The sequence below is a fragment of the Saccostrea cucullata genome, unplaced genomic scaffold (assembly GCF_032062105.1).
Source record: "Saccostrea cucullata isolate Sc308-1 unplaced genomic scaffold, CSIRO_AGI_Scuc_v1 ctg819, whole genome shotgun sequence".
NCBI lineage: Eukaryota > Metazoa > Mollusca > Bivalvia > Ostreida > Ostreidae > Saccostrea > Saccostrea cuccullata.
The window spans coordinates 122,757-149,817 of NW_026918910.1; the positions used below are offsets into that span (position 1 = coordinate 122,757).

General features: G+C 32.6%; 2 protein-coding genes across 5 annotated transcripts; both read right to left on the reverse strand.

Annotated features, from left to right (window-relative positions):
• Nucleotides 1-223: 223 nt before the first annotated feature.
• LOC134275707 (uncharacterized) lies at nucleotides 224-19,222 on the reverse strand. 4 transcript variants are annotated; one of them, XR_009993888.1, is made up of 19 exons: nucleotides 18,928-19,222; nucleotides 17,755-17,890; nucleotides 17,152-17,332; nucleotides 16,767-16,919; nucleotides 16,314-16,398; nucleotides 15,932-16,056; nucleotides 15,737-15,795; nucleotides 15,482-15,554; nucleotides 15,066-15,150; nucleotides 14,896-14,971; nucleotides 13,909-13,980; nucleotides 11,863-11,889; nucleotides 11,155-11,298; nucleotides 5,730-5,899; nucleotides 4,469-4,619; nucleotides 4,023-4,096; nucleotides 3,647-3,754; nucleotides 1,714-2,672; nucleotides 224-1,378 (listed from the first exon to the last, which is right to left on the reverse strand). XR_009993888.1 is itself a non-coding variant. In XM_062757978.1 (18 exons), exons 1-18 carry the CDS (start codon nucleotides 19,195-19,197, stop codon nucleotides 2,553-2,555), a joined length of 2,109 nt encoding a protein of 702 aa, XP_062613962.1. In that variant the 5' UTR covers nucleotides 19,198-19,222; the 3' UTR covers nucleotides 224-2,552. The 4 variants fall into 4 exon arrangements, 2 of the variants coding, with proteins under 2 accessions (XP_062613962.1, XP_062613978.1); XR_009993887.1 differs by having other exon boundaries at nucleotides 224-339; nucleotides 574-2,672; XM_062757978.1 differs by having other exon boundaries at nucleotides 224-2,672.
• Nucleotides 19,223-23,269: 4,047 nt separating this feature from the next.
• Nucleotides 23,270-26,686, reverse strand: LOC134275591 (ankyrin repeat domain-containing protein 13C-like; the record flags this gene model as incomplete). The annotated part of the gene is made up of 7 exons (XM_062757858.1): nucleotides 23,270-23,620; nucleotides 23,773-23,873; nucleotides 25,345-25,373; nucleotides 25,473-25,622; nucleotides 25,887-25,971; nucleotides 26,096-26,163; nucleotides 26,555-26,686. Coding segments are annotated over 7 exons (699 nt in total), but the record flags the coding sequence as incomplete, so codon positions are not given.
• Between the last annotated feature and the right edge of the window lie 375 nt (nucleotides 26,687-27,061).

Here is a 27,061-nt window from a genome sequence, read left to right on the forward strand (position 1 = left end):
CCAGAGTAATGAAAAATTAAACTTTGTATTATAATACTGCAGTGAAAACACTTTTTATAACTGTAAACCAGGTTTAATTCAAAATGGAAGATTTACGACTACCTGCCATGAATAAAGGGTAACTGTAATTATTTTCATTATGCATTGTCACTTTTCGAGGAAATTTTCAAATTTGTAAGATAGTAGAACTTGTACAATTTCATACATAAATAAGAAAGAAATGTTGATTGTCTTGTTTTATTTATACATTCTTTGATACTAAAACAAAGTCAATAAATATATATATCCGAGAAAAAATAGTTTTCAAACAATCCAATGATACAAGTACAAAGTAACATTCTCTGTTATACCATATAAATAGAATTTTTAGCGAGGATTTAATTTTGGCATTATTAGCGAGGGTGTCGAGATTGCTAAAATTGAATATCGCTAAAAAATTAATTGCATTTTATTTGTTATAACTTCTTTAACGTGCATTTTAAAATCGCTAAAATAACATTTCGCTAAAAATAAATTACCAGTTTTTCAGGACAAATCACTAAATTTGCTTCTCACTAAAATTTCTACCGGTACTTATACGGTACATGTATGTGGAGTTGGTACTTTAACAGATCTGTACATTTGTATAAAGAATTCATACTAAGTTATTGTGGTTTAAAAAATATATTGACCAACTTGATTTATTGAACAATTGAATAAACTGAAGTAATTTATAAACTAGAAATTAAGATACAGAATGTGACAATGTAAACCCCCACCCACCCCAAACACACACACAAAGTTGTACTTGCATTTGAGTTGGAATACAATTTCCACTTTCTTTTGAATTTTATTTTTCACAATCCAACCAATTTTTTTTATTGGCCTGGCCTTTTATTAGTTAAAAATAAGGATATTATGTATGTTTTACCACTGCTTTGTTTTTATTAGGCATGCTTTTTGATATTTAGAGCCATGTACATATATTTTTTTTCAGTTTTCATAGAAAATGGATGACTTACTATAAATAACTAAACATTTCCATATCAAAAGTAATTTCTACAACAAATATAAAACTATAAAACACAACGTAAGTACAGAGCAACAATGAAATTTTTGCAAACAAAATAATTAATGTACATTTTATATGAAGACAAGTTTGTGAAATGAATATAATACTTTGTCTTTTACCAACTTCCAGAATTATTTGTTGGTCAAAGATTTTTTTTTTCTCATTATCAACATAAATAATACTCATTTTCACTGTAATATAAGCAAGAAAAAAAAAATTCTCATAAATATGATTTACCCTCAGGAAACGGATCAACTGATGAAAAGATTGCTGCACTGAAGTTTGGTAGACAGTTAATTAACATCAAATGATTAAAAACTAGAGGTACTGTGAGCAATGAGCTCACTAAATGATACCCCCCGCCTCCATACAGTTATAATGGCAAAGTCTATGTTTTGCTGTGGCCGGGAAACCCAAAATATGTGTCGGATCAAAAACTAAAATAGGAAGTGCACAATGGCAATATGTAATAAAGATTCTGTGAAAGTTTCATCAAATTTCATTCAGTGGTATGAAAGGAGTTGTGGATAAGAGATGGGTACCCCAAAGCGTAACAGACGGACGGACAGCTAGACAGACGGACGGACGGACGTACAGACGGACGGAATTAACGATTACTATATACCCTCCCGCTTTTCAAGTGGGGGGTATAAAAATCTTACACTAAATAAACATATATTTTCTTGAATACATAGTACATGTGTAGTACTCATATGTATGTGCGTGTTTAAGTGAATGGTATTGCAGCATATAAATGGTAGAAAGTGATTAGCCTATAACCTAATTCAAAATGTTGATAGTAAACAAATTTCACAGCTTTGAAAAGTTTAACATTTCATAAATTAATGTCAAAAGAGATTGAATTGCTGAAAAAATAGTTAAAAAATACCTGTTGATAAAATATTTACATTTGGGCTAATTTGAGATTTTTTTTCACAATATATGAAACAATTGATGCTTAGACAAAACATGACTTTATGTAAAAAAAAATACTAGTATATTGTACCTGCATCAAAAAAAAAAAAATTTTTTTCTTTCTTTTGGACATCATAAAATTAAGTACCAAAGGAATATATAACTTTGGTTGATTTATGTGTAACTACATTTTAAAGTCAAAATTATGGTGTTTATATTGTCCTTTTTTGTTCTAAAAAATATGTTTAATTATTTTTGATATCACATATGACAATATGTACACCAAAAAGGGGGGTTTAATTTAAAACTAGTTTGAAGGCAAATAGAGACCCATTTCATACCCTGTCATGTGACCCTTTGACTAGTAATGGTGAAATAAATCATGTATATTAAATGATGAAAATTTGATTTCTGGTACAGAAAAATTGACAGCACAAAACCTTGAAATGTACGACTTAAAAAAATACAAAAATAACATTCCTTTAGCCAGTTATCAGTTCTTCAACTGACAGACACACAGACAATGATAAAGGCGGCTAGGTTTTGATGGAGCTGATGGTACAGGGGATGGGGTGATGCTGAAGGGTCAAGTCCCTGCATAGCTGATCAGACACAGGGGCATGACTTGTGTGCTGTTAAAGACGATATACTCCTCATTGTACACAACATCCCCCCCTCCAATGGCTGATTGAAGTCGACCTGAAGTCTGCAATGATAGTCATATCATACAAATTAATTTCATTTATCAGTGTGTTCAGATGGACATATTGAATACACTCATTATGTATGTCTTATACAAAGCTAAAATGTGACCCTTTTCAATTTAAAATTCATGTACCAAAATAAGTTGTAACATTCTTCATAAAGGTAATAGGTCACATATCTGATATCATTTTACCCTTTAATGATGAAAAAAAAGGACAAAGGGACATTTCTGAGCTGATATTCCCCTCCACTGACTAAGTGTAACATGATAGAACCTAGGGTATAACCTCTCACAAGGAAGAATGTTGTTGATACAGTTTCAGATTATGCCAAATGCTGTTACTGTTTTTATGCCCATGTAATCGAAGATTCGGAAATATATAGTTTTGCCCTGTCTGTCTGTTTGTCTGCAAGAACTTTAACTTTCCCAAGACTTTTAGATGGTCTGGGCTGAGGCTTTCATATTTCACAGGTGTATTCCTTGTGACAAGATCTTTCTTTGGTACCACCAAATTTGACCTTTTAATCTCGACCTTGGTGTTTGACACACTTTTAAACAAAAATACCAAACTTTTCTTTGGCAATAACTTTAAAACAGTTGATGCTAGGACTGTCATACTTCAAATATACATGTATATTCTTTGTGAAAAGACCTTTATTTGGATACCAACAACTTTGACCTTTTGACCTTGACCTTGTAGATTGACCTACTTAAAAAAAAACTTTAACCTTGGCCATAACTAATGATAAGGGCAAGGGCTTTCATACTTCACATATATAATCCTTTTGACAAGACCTTTCTTTAGAAACCAACAATATTGATCTTTTGACCTTGACCTTTGAGATTGACCTACTTTTAAAAAACTTTAACCTTGGCCATTCCTTCTGAACGGTAAGGGCTAAGGCTTTCATACTGGTTATTTTTTTTGTGGGGGGGGGGATGTAAACAAGCCCTCGTAATTTAGGAATACTTACAATGATAGAATCAAACTGAGAGCTGCTGGGAGACTTCCTGGTTTTGTCCTGGGTGTTGACGGTCTCTATGTTACCAAGGCCAACCTCCACTAGGAGGATTTTCCCAAGCTAAAAATAGTATTCTCATTTAAATACCTATACAAAAACAGACTGCAAATGACTTTACAGATATATGCTAATCTTAAACTAGAGGTTATCATATAATATGTAATTTTAGCCCACACTGACACATATATTCTATTTTCAATGCTCTTGAATTATAAACTAGATTCGATTTTATAATATCTTTCTACATGTATGTATTTCTGAGATTGAACTCTTGCAGTACATTATACAGATATGATAATATTATTAGAATCAATAAGACAACACATACAGCAGAAAACTGGGCAGCTTTGGAGGGATACTTGGAGAAATATAATCCTCGACCATATTCACCATAAATAAAATCTGTAGATTAAAAAAAAAGATTTTTTTGAAGTTTTTTCCTTCATAAACTGGGTCAAGGCTCTATAAAAATGGCCACGATTACAAGTTGTACACTAGGCAATAAATGTCTTCTTTTCTCTAAATAAGTCATCTGTTCATTTAAGAAGCTACCTTGCTAAAAAAAAAAATTAAATGCCTTTTAAGATTACATATGGATTTAAATATATATATATATACAGGTTTTATTCTATGTTATTTTCCATCATTAATTTTACACTAAAAATCTTTAAATGCCATTTTCCATATCATTAATTTTTCACTTAAATGCTTGTTTTATGGTCCAGACAACCTTGTAGGGTGCTTTACTATTATTTGCCGAGGTATGTGACAGACCTGACTCCTGGAAGCCGTGTTTGAGGACGTCGTTGAGCCTCTCTGGGTGCTCCAGTCCCCCACAGAAGTACAGGTCAGCTATCAGGGACGGCTCCTTCATTTGCTTTATCTGCTCTCTGTACTTCTCCACGTAGGAATCTGATAATGTCGCCTAAAAGAAATATGTAAAATATAACGTTATCTTTAAAAAACAATTATTTCCATGTACAAAATGTTATTTCTTGTTGCTGTTTGAATATGCATTTATCAGAGCTCCAGATAATTTTTTTTTACTCCAAAGTGTATTTACTCCCTGATTTTCATATCAATGCAGATTTTTATTTTCAGCAAAATTATTGAAGAGTATTTTGTTAATATATAAATGTTTTGACCTTTGTTTTGATTTTGAGCTTGTTCTTGATTATAAGATTATACAATAGGTCAAGTTTCCATATAGTCATAAACACCTAAAACTTTTCCTCCATTTAAGATGGATATCATAACAAGAGACTTGAAGAGTAAAGTGAGAGAAAAAAAAATCTTTATTAATATAGCAAGTTGAGAGAAATCAACAATTGGTTATGAACCCATAATAAAGAAAAGAGTTTATTTACAAGCCGTGTGCAACTGTTCTTCTACAGAGAAAACTTTAGAGAATCTATGAAAACTCTTGATCGGTAAATTCAAAATCTAATATTTTTTGTATGACTTACATGTATGTATTACACTTATTGCAATATCATCTTACATTGACGGCACAAGCTTTTGTGTGCTTAAAAGCAGTTATGCCAAGTGCAGTCTTTCTATTTAAAGAAATCGATTTTAATCTAAATCTCTGATTCTTTCTCTTTGAAATGGAGATCATCGTCACCATTACTAGAATATTCATGGTTACTAAAACGCTTTTAAATCAGTATTTCGTTTTGAGAAAAATCAAGAACTGAGATAATCTCAATTTATATCATTGGGTAAATCGTACTTGTATTATCCAACCCGTTGTATGCAGTACGTACTTTCCTGGTGCAATGCTTATCTACGATTGCTAATGCATAACAGTATGCCCTATTTTAATTTTCAATGCGTATTTTGTAAAATGAAATGTGTATTTCTGCAAATACGCACCTTATCTGGAGCTCGGATTTATAATATCAAGAAGACAGGAAATGATTAACGACGGACAAAAGTTAATGAATTTTACTATCCAATGGAGAATGTTAAATAGTGGAATAAATTGTATATGGATAGTCTATGTAATGTGTTTAAAGAACAATATAAAACATACCTTTGAGATAGTGGTTACTTCATAGCTGCTTTTGATTTGGGGGTCCATTTTCATTCCTTTTTTGAACTGTTCCGTCACATCATAGAAGAATGCGGCATCTTTCATGTGATCATACGGCTCACCTTGCTTTTTGTTTTTGGTTGTGGGAAATGACATATACTGACTCCCACCTAAAATGGGGAAATAAGAAACATTAAGTTACTAAATATTTCCATTAAAACATTGTGATTTTCACTGTGAAATTACCAGCATGGGCCAAGAGCCAAAATGCTCATCCATGTCATATGGCCCTGATGCTATTCATCAGGTCGGAGAGAATACTCGAAATCGGGTATTATCCGTGAAATCGCGTATAATACTCGATATTAGGGTATCGTTGAATCCGCGAAATCGGGTATAGGAGGTGTAATCACCTAATAAAACTTAAACAATGGGATGGCGCATGTTGCCTAGTTAACTTTCATCTAGATACACATGTTTTCTAAAGGTATCACTAGCCAAGTAAGAATTTGGGCGTCAAGATTAATGCGCTCGGGACAACAAATACCCGTGGAGCTCAGTACATTTCATCATCTGCACACAAAAAGGCGTTCGATTTGCTTTATGTTTTACCTTATGTTGAAAGTATATGCATCTTCCTAATGTTCATTCCCAACACAACAGAATTGTAGAGTATCAGAATTCGGGAATTTATAATAATTCCACATCAACACGACAAACATGAACAATTTGTAAATAAATCAAATTATACGGAAACACATTTCACACACCAGATATGATGCCATGTATAAACAAGGGATTGTCTATCGTATCTAATTATGCGTCATTAATTACTTCACATTCATCTTGTGCAGAAAATCAAATTTATTTATGAATGCATAAATAATGTAATGATAAAAATGTCTAAAATTTCAGCTAAAAGAACCCTCTTTCTCTTTTTTTTTTTTGGAAAATCTTTTCTTTTTTTATGTATCATTCAAACATATTTGCAGAATATGTCTCCAACATTTTAGCAGCTCTAGACAGTGATAGTTTCAGGAATACACCTTATGAGAGAACATAACTGTTGATCGTTTAATTTCGCTAAGTCATCAATATTTTACCATATCTTGGCGACTTCAAAAGGGGAGGGGGGGGGGGGGGGCTAAAGGCTTATTGACCACCTCTGACAAAACAACCTCGACTGAGTTCTACATGTGTCCAAGAGACCTCTCTTCGAATGTCACGGTCGGTTAGACTCGGTCATATATTTTTAATCGTAGGGAAGATTTATTCATCAAATAAAAATCATATACATTGTAGGTAAACAAAAAGCAACCTGTTATTTTCTAACACAATATAAGACTACAAGTAACTAGAATTCATGTTTATTTTTAAACACATTTTTGCATTATAGATGAGTATTAGGAAAAGTTATTGCCATGAGTAATACGTATCATAAATAAAATAACTAAAAGAAAACTGTGACATATTGTCTAGAACCAATCAGATAGAGCGTTGTATTAGCATATTATAATGAGGTATAAGATAGCGATTTAAAACCAGAAGTCTCTGTCGAGACTGAAGCTCTACTGGTTTGAACTTATAGCAAAGGAAGAGAAAAGTACTTAAGCAGCTGGGATTTGAAACTAAATAGAATAATGATTGTTGATAAAGTCTCTTTATGTTCTTAATGTAGTCTACTTGTGTGCCAAGTTATACTGAAATCAGACCAAAACTGTAGGAGGAGTAGCATTTTGAAACAATTTTACAGACATTTCTATTTTTAGTAACCACGGCAACACCGTTCATCGAAATCAAAAACCAATAAAGTGCCGCGCCACAGCATGATACGCCCGTCAAAAATTACAATTTTCTTCAACAGTTTAGCTTGCAATCACGTCAACCCTGATTCTAAATTTCCATGATTTTTCCATTCCTAAAAAATATTTATCCATCCCCTGTGATGTAAGCATTAGTTATAACAAATATTACATCATTGATGGATTTCTATGCTGGTTGTGTTTGTCAAATGCCCATCATATTAAACAATATCAAATTAGTCTTAACAAATTAATCTATATCAAATTAATTTTGAAAAGAAAAGGCTGGCCATCACATGACATATGCTGTAAACTAACCAACAGTTCTTCTGTTCTAATTCCCAAAGGTCATCATACAGCTTGATCAGAGTGATTAAGACAGCTAGCCTGAACTCATTAATTAATCTTTAACTGGATGCTTGTCTACTCATTAATACCAATAGATGAATGGGTCTCCACTATCTACCATAACTTTTTTAAAAACATATGAAATACTCAAAGATTTTTTTTGGTTGACATTTAATGTCCAACAGGTTTTAATATAAAATTCATATGGACATGCTGATTCCACCCCAATCCCATAAAATTAGTTTTTATAAATTAACAATTTTATATAATATAAGATTATTCTACTATGCAATATTAAATTAGTTTTAATTACTTTTCATTAAATTTATTTTAAAACTTAGGCTAGCCAGCAAGAGCTATTTTTAATCCAACAGGCTCACACATTTGCCCAATACTCAAGGGATATAGATAACACCATGCTCTAGCTATTAGCGAACTCCTCACACTCAAAACTCATTAATTTCTCTCTAATTTGACATGCAATTTTCTGTTATCAAAATTCTTCTTGAGTCTTGACCAGTGCTTGATAATTACACTCATGGGAGAGGTAGGATTTCTTTAACATACATAATATTTGTTATAGATTGCTGTCAAGTATATGCTTTAAAAAAAATAAGTATTTTCTTGATTTAACACTTTTTTAATAAGGACAGTGCAATACTCTTACTTTATTTGGGATGTGTAAATGAATAGTAAAAAGACACATTTTTTTTTAAAATTTCATTTAAATCAAAGGTCACAGTGACCTTGAAATAGGTCGCGACACACCTTCTACCTAAGATGCATAAACTGGCCAAGTTTGATGATCGTAAGTCTTATAGTTTTCTAGTTATGGGCCGGAAAGGATTTTTCCATATTTGGCTATATCTTCTTAATTAAAGGTCAGAGCGACCTACTTTTTGTGCGCGACACACCTTCTACCCAAGATGCATCAGATGACAAAGTTTGATAATCCTAGGCCTAATAGTTTTAAAGTTATGAGCCGGAAACGAAAAGCTAACAGACAGACAGACGGACAGACGGACAGACGGACGGACACGAAGCCTATAACATAATACGTCCCGTCTTAAGACGGGCGTATAATAAATAGAATTATGTATCTTAGTGTATTCTACTTGTGTGCCAAGTTATAATGAAATCAAACCAAAACTGTAGGAGGAGTAGCATTTTGAAAGAATTTCACAGAAATTTCTATTTTTAGTAACCACGGCAACACCGTTCATCAAAATCAAAAACCGATACACAGAATTATGTATCTTAGTGTATTCTACTTATTTGCCAAGTAATACTGAAATCAGACCAAAACTGCAGGAGGAGTAGCATTTTGAAAGAATTTCACAGAAATTTCTATTTTTAGTAACCACGGCAACACCGTTCATCGAAATCAAAAACCGATACAAAGAATTATGTATCTTAGTGTAGTCTACTTGTGTGCCAAGTTATAATGAAATCAAACCAAAACTGTAGGAGGAGTAGCATTTTGAAAGAATTTCACAGAAATTTCTATTTTTAGTAACCACGGCAACACCGTTCATCAAAATCAAAAACCGATAAACAGAATTATGTATTTAGTGTAGTCTACTTGTGTGCCAAGTTATACTGAAATCAGACCAAAACTGTAGGAGGAGTAGCGTTTTGAAAGAATTTCACAGAAATTTCTATTTTTAGTAACCACGGCAACACCGTTCATCAAAATCAAAAACCGATAAACAGAATTATGTATCTTAGTGTAGTCTACTTGTGTGCCAAGTTATACTGAAATCAGACCAAAACTGTAGGAGGAGTAGCGTTTTGAAAGAATTTCACAGAAATTTCTATTTTTAGTAACCACGGCAACACCGTTCATCGAAATCAAAAACCGATACACAGAATTATGTATCTTAGTGTAGTCTACTTGTGTGCCAAGTTATATTGAAATTAGACCAAAACAGTAGGAGGAGTAGCATTTTGAAAAATTGTTTACAGACAGACGGACAGACAGACGGACAGACGGACGGACGGACGCCGGACGCATTTCTATCGCATAAGCTCTTCTGGTCTCTGACCAGTAGAGCTAAAAAATATAGAAGGTAAAGAGGTAAAATTTACCCTGTCTATCAAATAGTATAATAAAGAAAGGAAGTGGCTACGATTTTTATGAAATTTTAATGTCCGATGAGGAATTATATTCCCAAAAAGTAAGACAAGAGTTTCCAACGCAATTGAACACTCCATTATTTCAGTTTGTTCATTAACATGTTCATAAACGTAAAAACTATAAGAAATGTGAAAACTTGACTATGTAATACATATTTCAATATGACTGTACCTCGATCTATATTGAGAAATTCAATGTACCGGTATTATAAGCTCATGAAAAGATGTACACATTTGACTTTTATTTATACCCCCCCCCCCAAAAAAAAAACAAAAAAAAACAAGAAAATCCTGTTCATATGACCTCTTGCTCTCAATTTTCACACAAATGCATAAAATAAGGATAAGATAGCATATCTTGTATCGATTAAAATGCAACCAAAAAATTTACGGTGTCTTTGAATAAAAATTGCATGCTAAATTGACATAAAAAAAAGATACTCACCTTCAATTAGCTATTTTCAAACTGTTTTCCCGTGGGTATTTATTTAATCATATTTTATTTTCTTCTTTATAATGACGTTGGTATTCTATTATGGCAGAGATATACAATTATGACTCGCTTATACTGTACTCTCTAACTGTTAGGAGTAATGTATATTTCACGAGAAAGGGACGCCATACATTTTTCAGTAAAAATACATAACACGGCGTTAGTCGTTTAATTTCTTTAAAATTTCACGTTTTGTGAATAGTGCACAAATTAGAAAATTAAGTATATGGAATACTTTAATGGGAAATAAAGACAAACGAAGTGAAGTTATTTGTTTTTAGAAATTATATTGAAAAATAATAACGCCATTGTGTCCTCTTTGTTACCCCAGCAGTGTTTGTCGTGTGATTTTAAACTTATTTGACAACCGTATGAGTTAGATTTATTAAAAATAAATCCACAAGATACTGATTTACAAGTAACAGTTACTGTCATAATGCGCCGTTGCTTTATTCTTTAGTTTTTATAGAAAGTTGCACGGAATACCCGATTTCGCGGATTCAACGATACCCTAATATCGAGTATTATACGCAATTTCACGGATAATACCCGATTTCGAGTATTCTCTCCGACCTGTTCATCAGCAGATTTTTTTTCCAACTGTTTCTAACTAAAATTTTTATTGTTATTTAAGAAAAGACCTTACCAACAGTGGTGAATTTACTTTTGGAGATTGGGTCTGATTCCACTAGACACTGAAGTCTCTCCCGCTTTATGGCTAAATCCATTAGATCCACCTCCCGTTGTAGACCAGAAATTAGATCATTGGTATCAATGTCATCTTCATCATCTGGATTAAAAAACAAACTGATTATAATCACCTAATAATATTAAAGATTGATAAAACAAATGGAAAGGATAGTTTTCAGTGTAAAAATAAATGGAAAGAACAATATTCAGTGATATATATTACAGTGTATAAATAGATTTGCAAAGACAATGCAACTAGCTTGTTCAAGTTTCATAATGATTAGTCAAGTAATAAAAAGCTAAATATTCTATAAATCTTCATTATTAACCAAATTATAGCAATAAATTTCCCTCAGGGCTATAGATATAGGACAAAAAATGTTAGTGATCAAATCTCATAAATCTAATTTCCTCCTACTGGCTTTGTTGACAACAAATTAGCTATGTTTGTAACAACCCAAAAGTCCTTTACAATTAAAAAAAAAAAGAAGGGAATTCAACCCCAAAAATCAATAATTGGCAAAATCAGATACATATTAGGAGCATCATGCAATAAGCAATGGTAAAATTTGTTAGATTTTACAAAATAAAAAAGCATATATATGGTCAAAGAGAATATTATGAAATTAACGAATCAGCTGGGCTTCAGTGAAAATCACCTTACCTGTGGGCAGGTATCCCCGAGGAATTACTAGATAGGTAAAACAAGGTAGTCATTCTTACCAAGAGGTTTGTAATTATCTAATACTTATCTAAATCCATTCAAAAACACCTTGTATGAAGTAATGTTCTTAAAAAATTAAATAAGACGAAAAAACATTTTACAATAAAATATATTCTAAATTTTTACCATGGTTAAAATCCTTTGCATTTGTGATTTATAGTTGTAAGCAACATACCTCTATCTAAATATATATATTCACTCAATAGAAATTTGAATAAAAACAATTTCAATTTTCAAGCATTTATTTCATGATCTGCAACCCATATCGCCAGGTTTACAGAACTAATCCTGCTCTGAGATATGAGAGCAATATTATTTTTTAATGTTCCCATTATACATGTATACCATAACCGATATATTCAATATACTGGTCAAGGTTATTCCTATATCAGACACTATCAAACTAATTGTACATGTTTATGTGGCGGTTCATTATATAATAAGGTGGGAAGCTGCGGGATTAATTTTTACTAGATTCGTACTCTATCAAGAATTGTAAAATCTGAATTTCATCTGTATATACAAGTCCAATAACAGTGGTATAATCTCTCTAATTATCAGCAGGGTCTGAAATATCCCGATCACCATTTACATCAAAATACTAATTAATTTTCCTTCTCTCTCAGTAAGTTGTGAGGCAGAAAATGACAACAATAAATTATATAACAGAATAATCTGCCAAGTGATGGACTTTACAATTACCGGTATAATAAAAATGTCATTCTAACCTTTATTTAAATGTAGGTCATGGGGGTGGGGAGAAATAAAATCTGCCAAGAACCAATCCAGGATTATTTTATAGATGATTGTGGAATTTATTTCATAAGTTGAAAATGATAGTATAATAATTTTATGGGTGCTGGAAAAAATTCCAGTTTTATATCCAACCAGAAAACACCAAATTTTCTGGTTATTACATTTTCTTTGATTTTCTCTATTTGCTTTCAAATTGGTCTTTTCACACAGTGACTTACTAGGCTGTGACGTACTATGTCAAAATCGAGAGGTTGAGAGTACCAGTGCATCATACTTTAGTGATTGTAAGATTGAAAACATTGTAAACATAGATTTCAAAAACAAAGTTGGAGAAACTTCAGTCTCTACCATAATGAATTATTTACACTATCTTATAATAGGCACAGGAAAATTTTTTTTGCAACACTTGTAAATTATGGAAGGAAAATTTATAGTTTTTCCATATATCTGATATATAATTTCATACCATGCCATGACAAAATATCACTTTAATTGAAAAAATAAAATATTTCGCTGATGAAAATGTAATAAATAATTATCAATCATTACTTTAACAAAATCTGTTAAAATAAAATCTGTAAACTTTTAGAAGTGTTACAGAATATGTAAAAATATATATATTTACATTTCCAATGTCTTAGTCCGAGATAAAATTACCAATTGTAAATGTAATTTATTTCCTCATGAATGTCTTGGCGCGGTTCCAAAAAAAAAACCACGTGTAGGGCGGGACAACACCTAGAGAGAAGCAGGCTTTGAGCCCGTGGATTGGCGGAATCAAAGCAAAATATATGTCAGATTTTTAAAACATGAAGATGATCAACATTGGCTTGTGTATGCATAAATCTGGCGTTTATATCACACAAGCCAATCATTGATCACTTCATGAACGAAAAATAAGACAGTTATTCCTTAAGTAAAACCACATTTTTTATATCTGTATATATCTAGAGTCTAATACAAAACAACATTTAAGGAGTCTATATTCTACTTTAAGCCTTTTAATGTAGATGAAGAAAATCAAAATATAAATTAAACAATAGTAGTAATGCTACTAATGATAGAAATACTAGATGAGGAATTATGAAAACAGTTTTCATTCCTTATAAATGAACAGTAACTTAAAACTTTATGTATATATACCCCACTACTTATTGATGCATTAAATCCCATCTACTAGTAGACAGTAATAACTATGACACGATTAATCATTAGTGACGCTATACTTACTGTCATTGATTTTTACATTCTCGTAGGCCCCTGACTTGACTGCTGATAAGCGATGGTCAAGGTATTCTTTTTCTGCAACATAAAATAAATTTAATCAATAATCCTGGGTAAGGTTTCTGCAAAGGGTTTTGAGGGAGGGCATGAGAAACACTGAAGATGTCTGGTATCCATTTATATATATACCAACAGTGCATTTACATCTATATATTGAAATCAGAGATATTTCTAACATCAAATATTTTTTTTGTCTGAGGTTCATGTAGATTAGAAGCTCATGTAAGCTGATTGAAATTGATTTTCCTCAGAATGCAAATGTAAGTTAATCAAATTTGATCATATTAATAAGACTTTGGTCTTGAAGAAGAACATGTGACTAATCAAGTTCTCTTTGAACAGATTCATAAAGAATTCTTAATAAGTTATTTTTACATTGGACAAGAAGCACTAAAAAATGGTCAAAAGATCTTGTTAATTAAATTTCAAAGTACTTCTAATCCTTTTTTCTGATAATTAAGTTCTGGTAGATAATGACTTACATAATGCTTGCTTTGAATAAATACATGTTCTTAGACATAATAAAGCTCATAAAAGAGGAGCTAATTTAATGCATTTAAATTTCGAGAAAAAATATGTCTTAATAAATATATGATCAAAAATACAACCGGTATGAAAGTTGTGTAGGTCTACAGAATGAAATGAAACTTATATGTGTATTTGTGAAATTATGTATAAAATTCTGCTGATTCTATTTCATGTACATACAGTCATAACTTCATTACCTCAACTCAATGGGACTGCAAAAATAAAACAACCTTGAGATATCTAAGGGTTTGTGATACTGAGGGTAAAATACTTAAAAAAAAAATGTGGACTTCAAATTCAATTTGGCATATCTATGATGTTTGAGATATCAATATTTATGATTTCAATGTTTGATGTTTAAGATGTCCATGTTTGAAAAACTAAAGTTCAGCTGTATCATATTACCTATCATAAGCTTCTCTTTCTTTAGCCGTTCATTCTCCAGAATTAGTGTATCTATCAACTGATTCTGTTTCTCATTCTGGAACAAAAATAAATAAAATGCATGACTCTTCTGCTAAACTGGCTGGGGCTCTTATATCAATTAATAATCAATAATGAGGTAAATGACTGACCATGCATTTAAGCTGGATAATTTCATGCTTCATTCTCATGACAATAGACACTTGCTGTTGGTACACCTCTGTGGTCTTTTCTTTCCTGTGAATATTAAAACAATGTCAAGAAAATAAAGTATCTCCTAGCTATTTAAAGACAAATATGTTTCCATCTACCAGACATATCCATGAGAGTCAAAATCACTTTAACAATGATTAAAAAATAGAAGGAGACAGAAGAAATGCAAGAGGATTGTGTTGAAGGGAGATAACTCTACCCTAAATCATAAAAAACATGGTTTACTAGACAGGACATTTTATAAATTGTATTGCACAAATTCCTCATTATGGTAGTAAACCTTAAAAAAGGTATTAACCACGAGTTTTATTTTTTTTCTTTATCTTGATTTATCTTGCTTAGATTTTGCACTTACCATTTATTGAACTGCTGCTCCAATTCAAACACTTCTAAACCTGGGATTTTTAGACTGGAAAGCAATGTGTGACCTGTAATAGGATTAAAAAAAAATATTTAGTGGAATCTTAAATTTCTGCTCCTTAACAACACACAACCATAATGTGGTATACTAACACTTAAACTAAAGATTTATGAAAATTATCTTGTTTACAATGAAAAACTATGAGAGATGCTTTCAGGGGAAATATCTTCCAAGGTAATTTATACTAACCTGAGAAAGCTGGGAGATAACACATAAGTGTACAGTTTGTAAACTGCTCTGCCAATTCACTGAAATATATCAAAAAGTCTTCTTTTTTCAAAAAATATCTTTGATATACCAGTATCTGTGATTACAATTCTATATATTCTTATTTCACTGTCAGATCAACTTTGAATTCTGTATTATTCTGAAACTATATATTACCTCCATCGGCTGTTGAGGACAATGTCGTCAGAAAAGCCAAATTTCTGAAAGAAATCTACCGCACCATTGTCTGCATGGACTACTATTGCATCATAATGTCCCACAACCTCTGGTTCTAAGATTTGCTGAAATCAAAAAAGTATCTGTCAATTGTCTGACATTACCACCATCCATATTGTTTTCTATAACAGAGGAAGTAAGGTACAATACCGTGAAGGATATAGAGTTGACAAAAAGTATTCAATAACAAAGTCCATAAAACAATACAAAATAGGAGCAGGGCAAACACAGACCTACAAAACATCAGAAGTGGGATCAGGTGCCATGGGGGAGTGAGCAACCCCACCATAACAAAAATGATTTCTAACAATATTATACCAACCTGTAATAAGTATTTGCCAATTCCAAATTTCCTGTATCTTTTTCGAACAGAGAGCAGTGTAAGATGTATCACTCTGTCTTTATTTCTTTATGAAAAAAAATGAATGAAAATAAAATGTACATAATGTCCTATTAAAGCAGTAGTAAATTCAAATTCTGAGACATTGTTTTATCTTGCTTCTCTAAGTTCAACTTTGACTTCAGATAAAAGAAGGGCCTTGATCTTATTTCTGATTGACAGACACACAGGTAGATATTTAAGATAAAATATTCCTAGATCTTTGAATCTGATGCAACAAAAACTGACTCAGGACAGGAGCAAATGGTGCTTTCTCAGATTTCTAAAATTATCAAATACAACACAGAACTAAGTAATATAAAGAAATATGAACATTTTTTTAACCATCAATTGATTAAAATAACTTGTTTAGAAATTTAAAGTTTACAAACTTACATGTACTTTTTCTCGAATGTGATAGAACCAATGATTCTGTTCTCAATACCCACTAGGTCCTCCGACACAGCTTCCATATTTTTCTGTTGTGTGCGTCTCTCTGCTGCCTTCTTAATGAAGCTGTTTATTCCTTTGGAAAAATCCTCTTCATCACTGAAGATTACCAAAAAAACCCCAGATTAATAATGCATGTATTAAAATAACATTATTCAAAGGAGATGTACAGGTATATTCGAGATTGTCACAAAGTTTATTTTAACCCCATCAGATTGCCAGTATTTTTCATTTCTTACATACATTACTTGTGTTGCCGGAGATTTACATCAGTAAAATCAAAGTACCTGAAGTACTTTATAATAAAAAAAATCAAGGGGAGAGAACTCACTCCTCCTCCTCTTCTGCCTCGGACTCTGTGTCACTGTACACTGTAGCAAACTTGCTGGGACTGGCTTCTTCCTCTTCATATTTATCTTCTCCCTCCTCCTCCTCCTTCTTCTGATCTTCTTCTTCCTTTTGGACCAAATTTCTTCTCATTGTCTTTCTTTTTGTCAAGTCTTCCATAGTTTCTGAAATATTAAACAGAGAGATTTTAATTTCCTAAGAAAACAGCGCAGATGCATAGGAATTCATTTTAATATGGATTTGGACCTATGGATAGAAGTATGACGTATCGATATGTTAGACTTGCTAGTATAATGCAATTTAAATACACTCTCAAGGAATTTCAAATATTATTAAATTCTTCACAACATTTAGGAGTCCTTTCAATATATTTGTCCAGGGATTTTTTTTAATTTATCAAAAATCAATATGTATTAAAAAATAACTGATGAAACCTTTACTTTTTAGCAATTGTGGCATTATGCTCATCAAAATGGAAAAATAAAATTAACATTATTTATTCCACTGTCCAATCAAAAAATGTAACTAGAGAATAAAAGAAAACATATATCAGGAGTATGATTTTATGAGAGCTAGAAGAGCAAACCTTGTACATCTCTCACTAGAACCACTGTCCTGGCCCATTTATCACAGACAGAGGAGTAGAGGACATCTGGGGTCATGTCAGATAGAGAAACGTCGTACAGACCAACCACGGCATGAAGCAGGTCTCTGTTGCTGATCTATAGGTAGGAAAAGTACAGACTGTTTATATAAAAATCTCAAAGAATGTCACATTAAATGAACTTTATCATGTTTATATCAAATTGCCTGTGGTAAAATAATGTAAATGTTAATTGTAATTTGTAATTTTATTTCCAGATACTGTATACAGGGTAATTTTCGCCCCTTTTGCCCTTGTCACAAGTGGGCGAATTTAAAACGGAGCGAATTCAAAGAACACAGTATAATTTCTTAAACAGAACCCGTGACTGGGCGAATTGAAAATGGGGCAAAATTGTTAGCAAGTGTAAAAGGATGGAAATAACCCTGTATACAGTAATGAATTCAATTGAATTGGTTTGGGCTGTGGATATCAGCTTGGGTAGCACAGGTATAGCACCTGACTAGCGATGCAGGGGGTCCGGGTTCGAAAATTCCCAGTCCAGTCATAATTTTCTCCTTTCCTGTTACAGAATTGACAACACCTTCAAACATTGGGAAATGGTTAATTATGAATACAACAAAAAATAAACATACAACAATATTAACTGATTCATACTAATAAGTTTGAACAGTTACACCTCTTTTAATGGTAGTTTTATTGATTCAAGAACTAAATTGATAATCCATATTTGAGACTGGACATCAATTGCTACTAACTTAATTTCAATTTAACCTGGTCTCACTCCCATATGCAATTGTGAATGCCCAATTGAAGTTTCATGATAAATACACTTTAGGAATAAAATGACATGTAACATGCCTTTTTTGTCATTGTTTTTTAAATAATATTTATGTTTGGAGGATTTTTCTGCTAAAAGGCATATATTGAATTCCTATTGTCCTAGCTTTAAAATCCAGAAAAAACACTTAAGGGCATTACTTATAATATCTTAATACTCTGAATACATACAATTTTCCTATATAAACAAACTGTTGACTTATCAGGCCATAAGTAGGCTACACAGATTGACCGGCGCGACCACGTCATCCGTGACAAAACCTTAAAACGCTTACTGTGAAATTTATCTGCTAAAAATAAAATACAAGTTCTTACGCCTGGTATCATTGCGTTTGCCCCCTCACATGCCAGGGATGCTAGACTAGGCGCCAGCTGCAACAGTCTCCGAAAATCCACCAAGACCGGGAATGCAGTGACACTATTTCCATCCCTGTTTCTGAATGTCTGCTTGTCTGACAGTTGTGCGCCTGGCACTGAATAACTATCTACACTTCCGTGTATTGAATTTGAATCCATCATTATCCTTTTAATTAATCCAAGATCCGACGAGTCGAGGCCTGCGTTTTTCTCATCTGTGCTCGCCATTGTGTCAACAATGCAGGCCCGCAGTAAATATCTAAGGTGTGTGTAAATGTCAGAACCGGAACTAAATTAATACGGGACTGCAACTGTTTAATCCTTTTCCCACTGTAAAATATACATAAGTTATGATACTGATATAACCTTATTTGGTTATAATAATAGACACATTTGTAAAGAATATAGTGCAATAAAGAATGCAAAAAATGGTACTTACTATTCTATGTACTGACTCTTATACTTGATTTGAAAATCTCAGAGTTCCCAAGGATGTCTATAGCTCATTAGCACAAACTGTCATGCTTGGATCAAGTATGGAAGTAACGATCATGATCAAGCTCAAAAGTCCAATGGGTCAATTTAACTTTGGAACTCCTAGAAATTAAACTCGGACCCCTCAGTATATAAGATGTGGGTAACCGATAAAACGTTATCTACAGGTGGGCTCAGATGCCATGGAAGACTATGCACCCCCTGTCAATATCAGTCACTGTGTTCCTCTCATGATCAGACAAATGGGAAACAAATCCTAAATCTAATGGTCTACCAAAAAAGTAATAATTTGTGTTGATTTCAAAAATTATTGCGGGCAATATGAAAATGTTGGCCAATGAAGAGTAACTGAAAAATAAAGATATAATTTTACAGTAATACCAACGGTTCTTACTCAAATTATCAATCTTTAAAATGAAAATACATAACAAACTTCAAGTGTGTGCATATGGATGTATTGCGTTATTGAAGTCATTTTAATTTTTGTACTTTGTCAAACAAATATGAATTTGTCTAATTGATACAGTTTACATAGAAAAATCCTTTAAAGTATTCACACTTGCGTTGTTATTTGAAATTTTCTATCCCGAAGGAAAGTACCGTCATGATTCAGACAGCCATGACTTATAACCAGACAGAGTTTCCAGCCAATGGTTTGGGATAGCTGATGATATCGACGGAGATCATGTTCATCCGACTCTAGTTTTGAATTAAATCACTAAGGGTGCATTATCTCGTATATAAAGTTGCAAGTCTCGGAGTGACTCAGGTGACCCAGAAATATAGATCCTTTTTTTATTTTCAAAAAAAATCATAAGTAAGCATAGGAAGATTGAATAATATTGGACAAAAAATCAGGTGTTTGGTGGAGTCTTCTAAAATTTAAATTTACAACATAAGTTTAGGTTCGGGAAAACGTGAGAACCACTTGTCCCCCAAATATGGAATGATGTGCCTCTTAACAAATAAGAGTATGCCTAATTCCCATTTCAGAAGCAACCGTGATTTAATCCTAACAGGCTGGTTCAGAGAATCTGCGTTCCCCGCTTGGAAAAAAAAGCATTTGCAGACCGGGATTTGTGTGTGGGGGGGGGGGGGGTTAAGAAGGGCGGTCGGAGTCATAGAGTTATGGTAACATATTAAATTGCAAAAAACTCAAAGGGTTTTGCGATATCGCTCGGAAATGAAAGATGAACGTTTTACACACATGGTATAAATTTTAACTGCAAAAGCTCAAAAACCTCTCGAGATATAGCGCGGAAACGAAAGTGTTAAATGAGGGCTTTTCTTAGGCCGTAGGAAATTGTTTGTTGTTAAATTTCACCGCAAAAGCTCAAAAGCTTCTCGACGTATCGTGCGGAAACGAAAGTGTTACAGACGGACAGAAAAACAGACGGATGAACGGACAGACCGAAATAAATGTCCCCCACTTTCAGTGAAAGGGGGGACAAATATACAGAATTTTACAGATCAGATTTAGACGAGGAATGTACCTAAGTAAGCTTGTAATCACAGACTTTCAATGGAGACCGGTACATGAATTATTATAGACAGTTGTAAAGAATGTTTTTTTTTTACATGTATGATATATTACATTTTCAAATGTGTTTGTCCAGATATAACTACGTATGTGTTACGTCACCTGAGTATATAGCTTTATGGATTTATAAAGCTATTTCCTTATTGCCTTCTGCAACATGTATATGTGATCTTATGACACCATGATCTCGATAAGTCTGGTCAACAACAACCTTAAACTTTAATATTTAAATCTCTGGGGAAACAAAAATTAAGGGGGGGTCTAAAGGTTTCCTCAATAACTGAATCGGTAGCAGTATACCATTTAAGGTATTTATAATTACTCACAGTGTAAAAATGTAATAATAAAATCCTCGGATATCCTATACTTTTTAAAGAGCAAATTACGTAACTCATGGACGATTGTCAAAGAAGAGATAAACATTTTATTCACTGAAACAAGTGGTCTGTAAAACTGAAATGGCACTACAATTGACATCTCTGAATACAAATAAAGCATCAGTTGATTGTTTATATCGTTTTCCCTTTCCTTTAAAAACAACAAAAAAATTCAGATAGTTTTGTAAAGAAAAAATCTGTGAAAAATAGTTTGCTTTCTTTCCCAATATCCATGATTGAAGTCAACATTACCAATGAAAAATATTCATCTTCATAATGGAAAATCTATCAATAGCATATTTCTTTTTAATATTTAAGAAAGGTTTTCCAAATTATAATCATTTCTGTTTCCAATAATATAATATACATGTAATTCTTTTGTTTAAAAGTAGTCATGACAAAGTATTTCTTTAAGGTGAGGATCGAGTTAAGGAGTTAAAGTGCTTATTTATAAAGTAAATATCAAATAATGGTACATGACAGATGTATTTATGAATTGAAAAAATGAATAGGCACTAAAAATTATTAGCATAGCTAAGTCAATTAATTAGGAAAAAATGTATTACATGTACCATCATAGCTTAATCAATTGATTAAAAAAAAACAATAAACAGTATAGTTTGCAAAAAAGATATTATATAAAAGGAATTGACAGTGGGAATACCAGGTAGTAAAAGGAACAGTCACCATGAGTCATGTTTGCAGGAACATTTTGAAAATAAATAAATATATGACTAGAAACAGTTGTCTATATTGATCTTAGACAGTGACATCCGTCAGAGAGCCAGCAAGAATAGAAAACAAAAGACCGAAGTACAGCACACTGCTTGTGTACACAACTTAAGTATAGCACACTGCTTGTGTACACAACTTAAGTATAGCACACTGCTTGTGTACACAACTTAAGTACAGCACACTGCTTGTGTACACAACTTAAGTACAGCACACTGCTTGTGTACACAACTTAAGTACAGCACACTGCTTGTGTACACAACTTAAGTATAGCACACTGCTTGTGTACACGTCTACCGAACAACAGTGAAGAACACAATGATTATCACAACAACCAACAGACATACAGTCAGAAAATGCACAGCAATTCAGACAACCTTATAAATCTTCTACATAATATATTCAAGGTAAACTTAACTAAATTCCCAGTTCAGCACTTCACCACATTGAAACTGATCAAATACATTCTTTTCAGTTCCTCTCATATAATTACACACTATTCTCTTTTTATTCCAACCTTTGTCCGATATATGAAAAAAATATTGCATATCTTTATATACTGAGCAAACTTTTGAACAACCATGTTTACAACATATAGAACAGTAATTTATCTCTGTATCTCATATGATTACACATTATTCTCTTTTAATTCCAACCTTTGTCTGATATATCTTTATATACTGAGCAAACTTTTGAACAACCATGTTTACAACATATAGAACAGTAATTTATCTCTGTATCTCTATAGTAATAGTTATTTCTCTGATGTCAAATAATGGACATATCAGTAGCATATTTATATTTCTCTGAGATTATGAAGATACACATACTAATAATTACTCTTTTTTTTAAGTATGGAAAAAATACAAAGTCATTCCAACTATGACTTTACATGAAAAAAAAGGACAAATCTAAAGGTTTATTACAACAATGGTCAACTTCTAGATACTCTAAAAATCAATTTCAACTCTGAAAGTTCTTTTTTTCAAATTATTAAAAAAAAACATGCCACCTCTATTAGTCTATTTTTAGATACTCTAGCTTAGCAAGGTCATCTATGTGTCCAATATCAAGAAACTCAAGAAATGAGAGCTTATCTCTGCGGATCTATTTTTAGATACTTAAAAAACCAAGGTCAACTGTGAAGGTCTATATAAAATTTTTAGAAAAAGCAAGGTCATCGGTGAAGGTCTATATAAAATATTTTAGAAAAGTAAGGTCATCTCTGTACTAGAGATTCCTAAGTTAGTGAGAGGGAGCTCTACTCCGACCGCTAATTCTAAATAGTCCAGTGCCTCTTCTTCATCGCTTTGGATAATCAGTACATTTCTAACGCTGGAGAATATGTCTATCAAACTAATGTCCATCATCTGTCATAAATCAGGGAATCGGTTCGGATCTTCTCGGAAGTTTGGTGGAATCAAAAACATGGAATCATCAATATCATCTCGCCATTCAAACGAGGTGAAGGTCACCTTAGCAGTCACCGTGGGGAACACTGGGATCTCTGGGAGGAAACAAAAAACATAATTCAACCGTCAACAAACATTCTCTCCATTTACAGGCATTTTATCTTTGCAGTGTTATTCCTGCACATTAATCTTTTCAAACTAATAGATTATTCGACAAATGGCAGAATGTTGTGAACTTAATTTATACCTATTTTTACAGGAAAACCATCAGGTAGTTTAGTTGTCATAAATTCTCGTAATTTCTGGAACTGTTTGAATGGGGCAATAACCTCCAATACATCCAGCAGTCTAATGAATAAAAAAAGAAGGCATAAAAATTTGTAATCAGGTACTGATACCTGCAAGAGGGTCCATTAAATGGATCCAGTCAACATAAGTTGTAACACTATCCTACCCCTGGGGGATCATTATTTGATGTAATCAATATTTCCAACCATGAATTAATATTTTACAATTTTGTAGCTTTTTTTTATATTGAAAATTCCAAACTGAATATATAAGGTAGCATGTACTAAAATGGTCAACTCTGATATTGATTAATATTCACCAAGAAAACCATATTACATTGGGTAAAAGATTACTGTATAGGGGATTAATTTCACGAGTTGTAATTTTCTCGTTTTTCTCTTATCTGACACGATCGCGGTTTCTTGAAATTGCGGAATTTGTATATAATAAAAGTTACCTCCCTTGTCTATATCCATTTTATCAGCGTTATGTCTATCTCACGAACAACAGGATAGATTAATGTAGAATTGTTAGATTTTATATAAATAATTGAAAACTGATTAAAACAACTGCAGTTATTAAAAGTCCTTGACTAATAATGTCAAATTATTTTCCTATATGCTATTACGATGTACACCCCAAGTTCCTCAATACAACGCGGAGAAAAACCACTGGACGATAATAAATGTGTTAATGAAGGACGACGAAAAAATATCCTTCCACATCTTATTAAGTTCGATAGTTATTTGAATGATATTTTAAAACCAAAATGTCGATAAAAACTAATATGCACGATAATGCAGCTAACAAATGCACGTGGTAACATTAGTTACGCACGGGTAATCAAAACCCATGGCCAACGTGTTTTGATTGAAGAAACATGTAGCGTTGGCCATTAAAACAGCTTTTTAACAAATACAGGTTATTATCTTCCGATTAATTTGAATCAAATGAATTCCAAAGCATTATAATTAAAATGATTAATATATGATACTACTCTTAATTACTGAAATGATCATGTACTGAACGTTCATGTATATAAACCTATCGTGGTCTATTCTCAAATTTCAAAATAAAACATGGAAATTATTGAAAAATTATTCAGTTTCTTGAATTCACGGATCTATTAACACCGTGAATATAGCGAATATTAACACCGCGAGTTATTTTCCCCCTATACAGTATGGCTATAACCACTGGTGCCCTAACCATAATAAATGTACAGCTGTATTATATAGAGAATAAGACCGTCTTTAAAATAATGTTTGCTTGCACTCTCCTGACTCAGGGTAAAATTACTGGGTCAGTAGGAAAGTGAGATAATCTCTTTACTAGAAAATTTTAACATATTTGTTGATAGGATAGGAGGGAAAAAAATATGTCCTGGAATGTAAAAAAAAAAAAATTGAGTTGGGACATTTTTAGTCAGTCAGTCTGGAGAGGCAGCCAAACAACTTTTTACAGATGGCCTAATCGAAAATACTTTGTACTTATAGATGAATGCCATAAATTCAGTAAATGAAATACTCACACTTCAATAGACATTGGAAAGTTCTTGCTCTAAAAATAACAACAGTATAAATTATGAAATTAACAATATATATATATAATACCTTATAATTTCATGTGATAAATATAAGAGAAAAATAATTTGAATACCATTGCGACAGTGGCCTTGAATGACTTTGTGCTTCCCTTCGCTGTCCAGGGTCGCCCTAGACATGGAGGGTTTCCTGGAGTCTCCGAGATGTACTCATCCCACGTTACATTAGTTTCCTCGGGGGGAGGCAGGGAGGGGCGTCTCTGAAACTATCATCACAAAAGCATTATCAACTAAGTACTCTCAAAATAATGCTTTTCCAATAATATATACTCTTATAGACAAAAATAATTGGAATAAGCGGGCCTTGAGTGAATGTTTTGAACCAGTTTTTCTAAGATTAGCTCAATAAGACAGAAGACAGATAACAACTTTAATGTACCACAAATTTTTTGTAGTTTCCATTGTAAAAATCATTCCAATTTCACATTAATTCCAGTAAATACCTCAGATTTATTCCTATTTTGATTTACCTCACAGTTATTCCAGTTTCCTTTGGTCAAATTCTCCATCATAGCCTTGTTTTTCTGTACATCATCAGGACTTAGATGCTCCCGCCTACAACAATAATACAAAAATGTAGTTTTCATTAGATTATTTCATTCCTGAGTGAGTAGTGTAGTAAAGTTTTAAACCCCACAACTGAACATGCCAAAAAAGCTTTAGATTGCAGCCCCAGTACCTTTTTCTGGAATCCAGTATCAAACCATTAACTGCATAGAAATCAGCTTCGAATTCCCCCACCCTCTCCTGAAAATAGGATTGAGAATAACTGATTCTTACACACCATAACAGCAACCAACAAATAACAATGAAAATAACAACTAATCAGATCTCCCTCATCTATCTAATACAAGTGATTTGCAGTACCATTGGGAGGTAACTGTCTTCTCATTTGTTATTCGCGACCGTTAAAACTGATTTAATTGTCGCAAACTGAGTCTTACCAGCAATTCATTAACAAAGCCAGTAAAACAGATTTTTGCGACTGTTAAATCAGCATTAATAGTCACAAATAATGAGAAGACAGTTATTCCTATTCAAATGCAAACAATGAATTTTGTTTGATGTTGACATCTAATTTTGTTTTGAGCACACGTGTTCTCTCAGTGTGTCCTTCATAGTAAATAAGTGTACTCACTGTTTTGTCTTCCCTGAAGAGCCAGCCACTCTGGGCTCTGGAGAACGTGATTCTCTTGGTGGACATCTGGGCAGCCATGATGTCACTGCTCATCAGTATATCCACCTCATCTTCTAGTTCCTGTTCAGACTCCTATCAGAGTATAAAAAGTATACATGTACATGTAATAAGTTGTCACTGTTAGATTATGTTGCCTATGATCTAATTTTCTAATATACATTATATACACATACATGTAATTAGTTGCCAGTATCAGTTTACATTACCTTTAATGCAAAAATAATGTAATCTAGATAAGATTTTTTGATATTCATCTACAGTCAAATACATTTATCTTGAAATGGGCAAGACAAAGCTTTAAGATATCCGAGGATTAGAGATATCAATAGTAAAGTTCTTATGGAATAAGTGATTGGGACTTCTAAATCATACGACATATCCATGATAATCATAATAATATACATATTGGTGTTTGAGATACTGAAGTTCAACTTTATTTATTTTCCT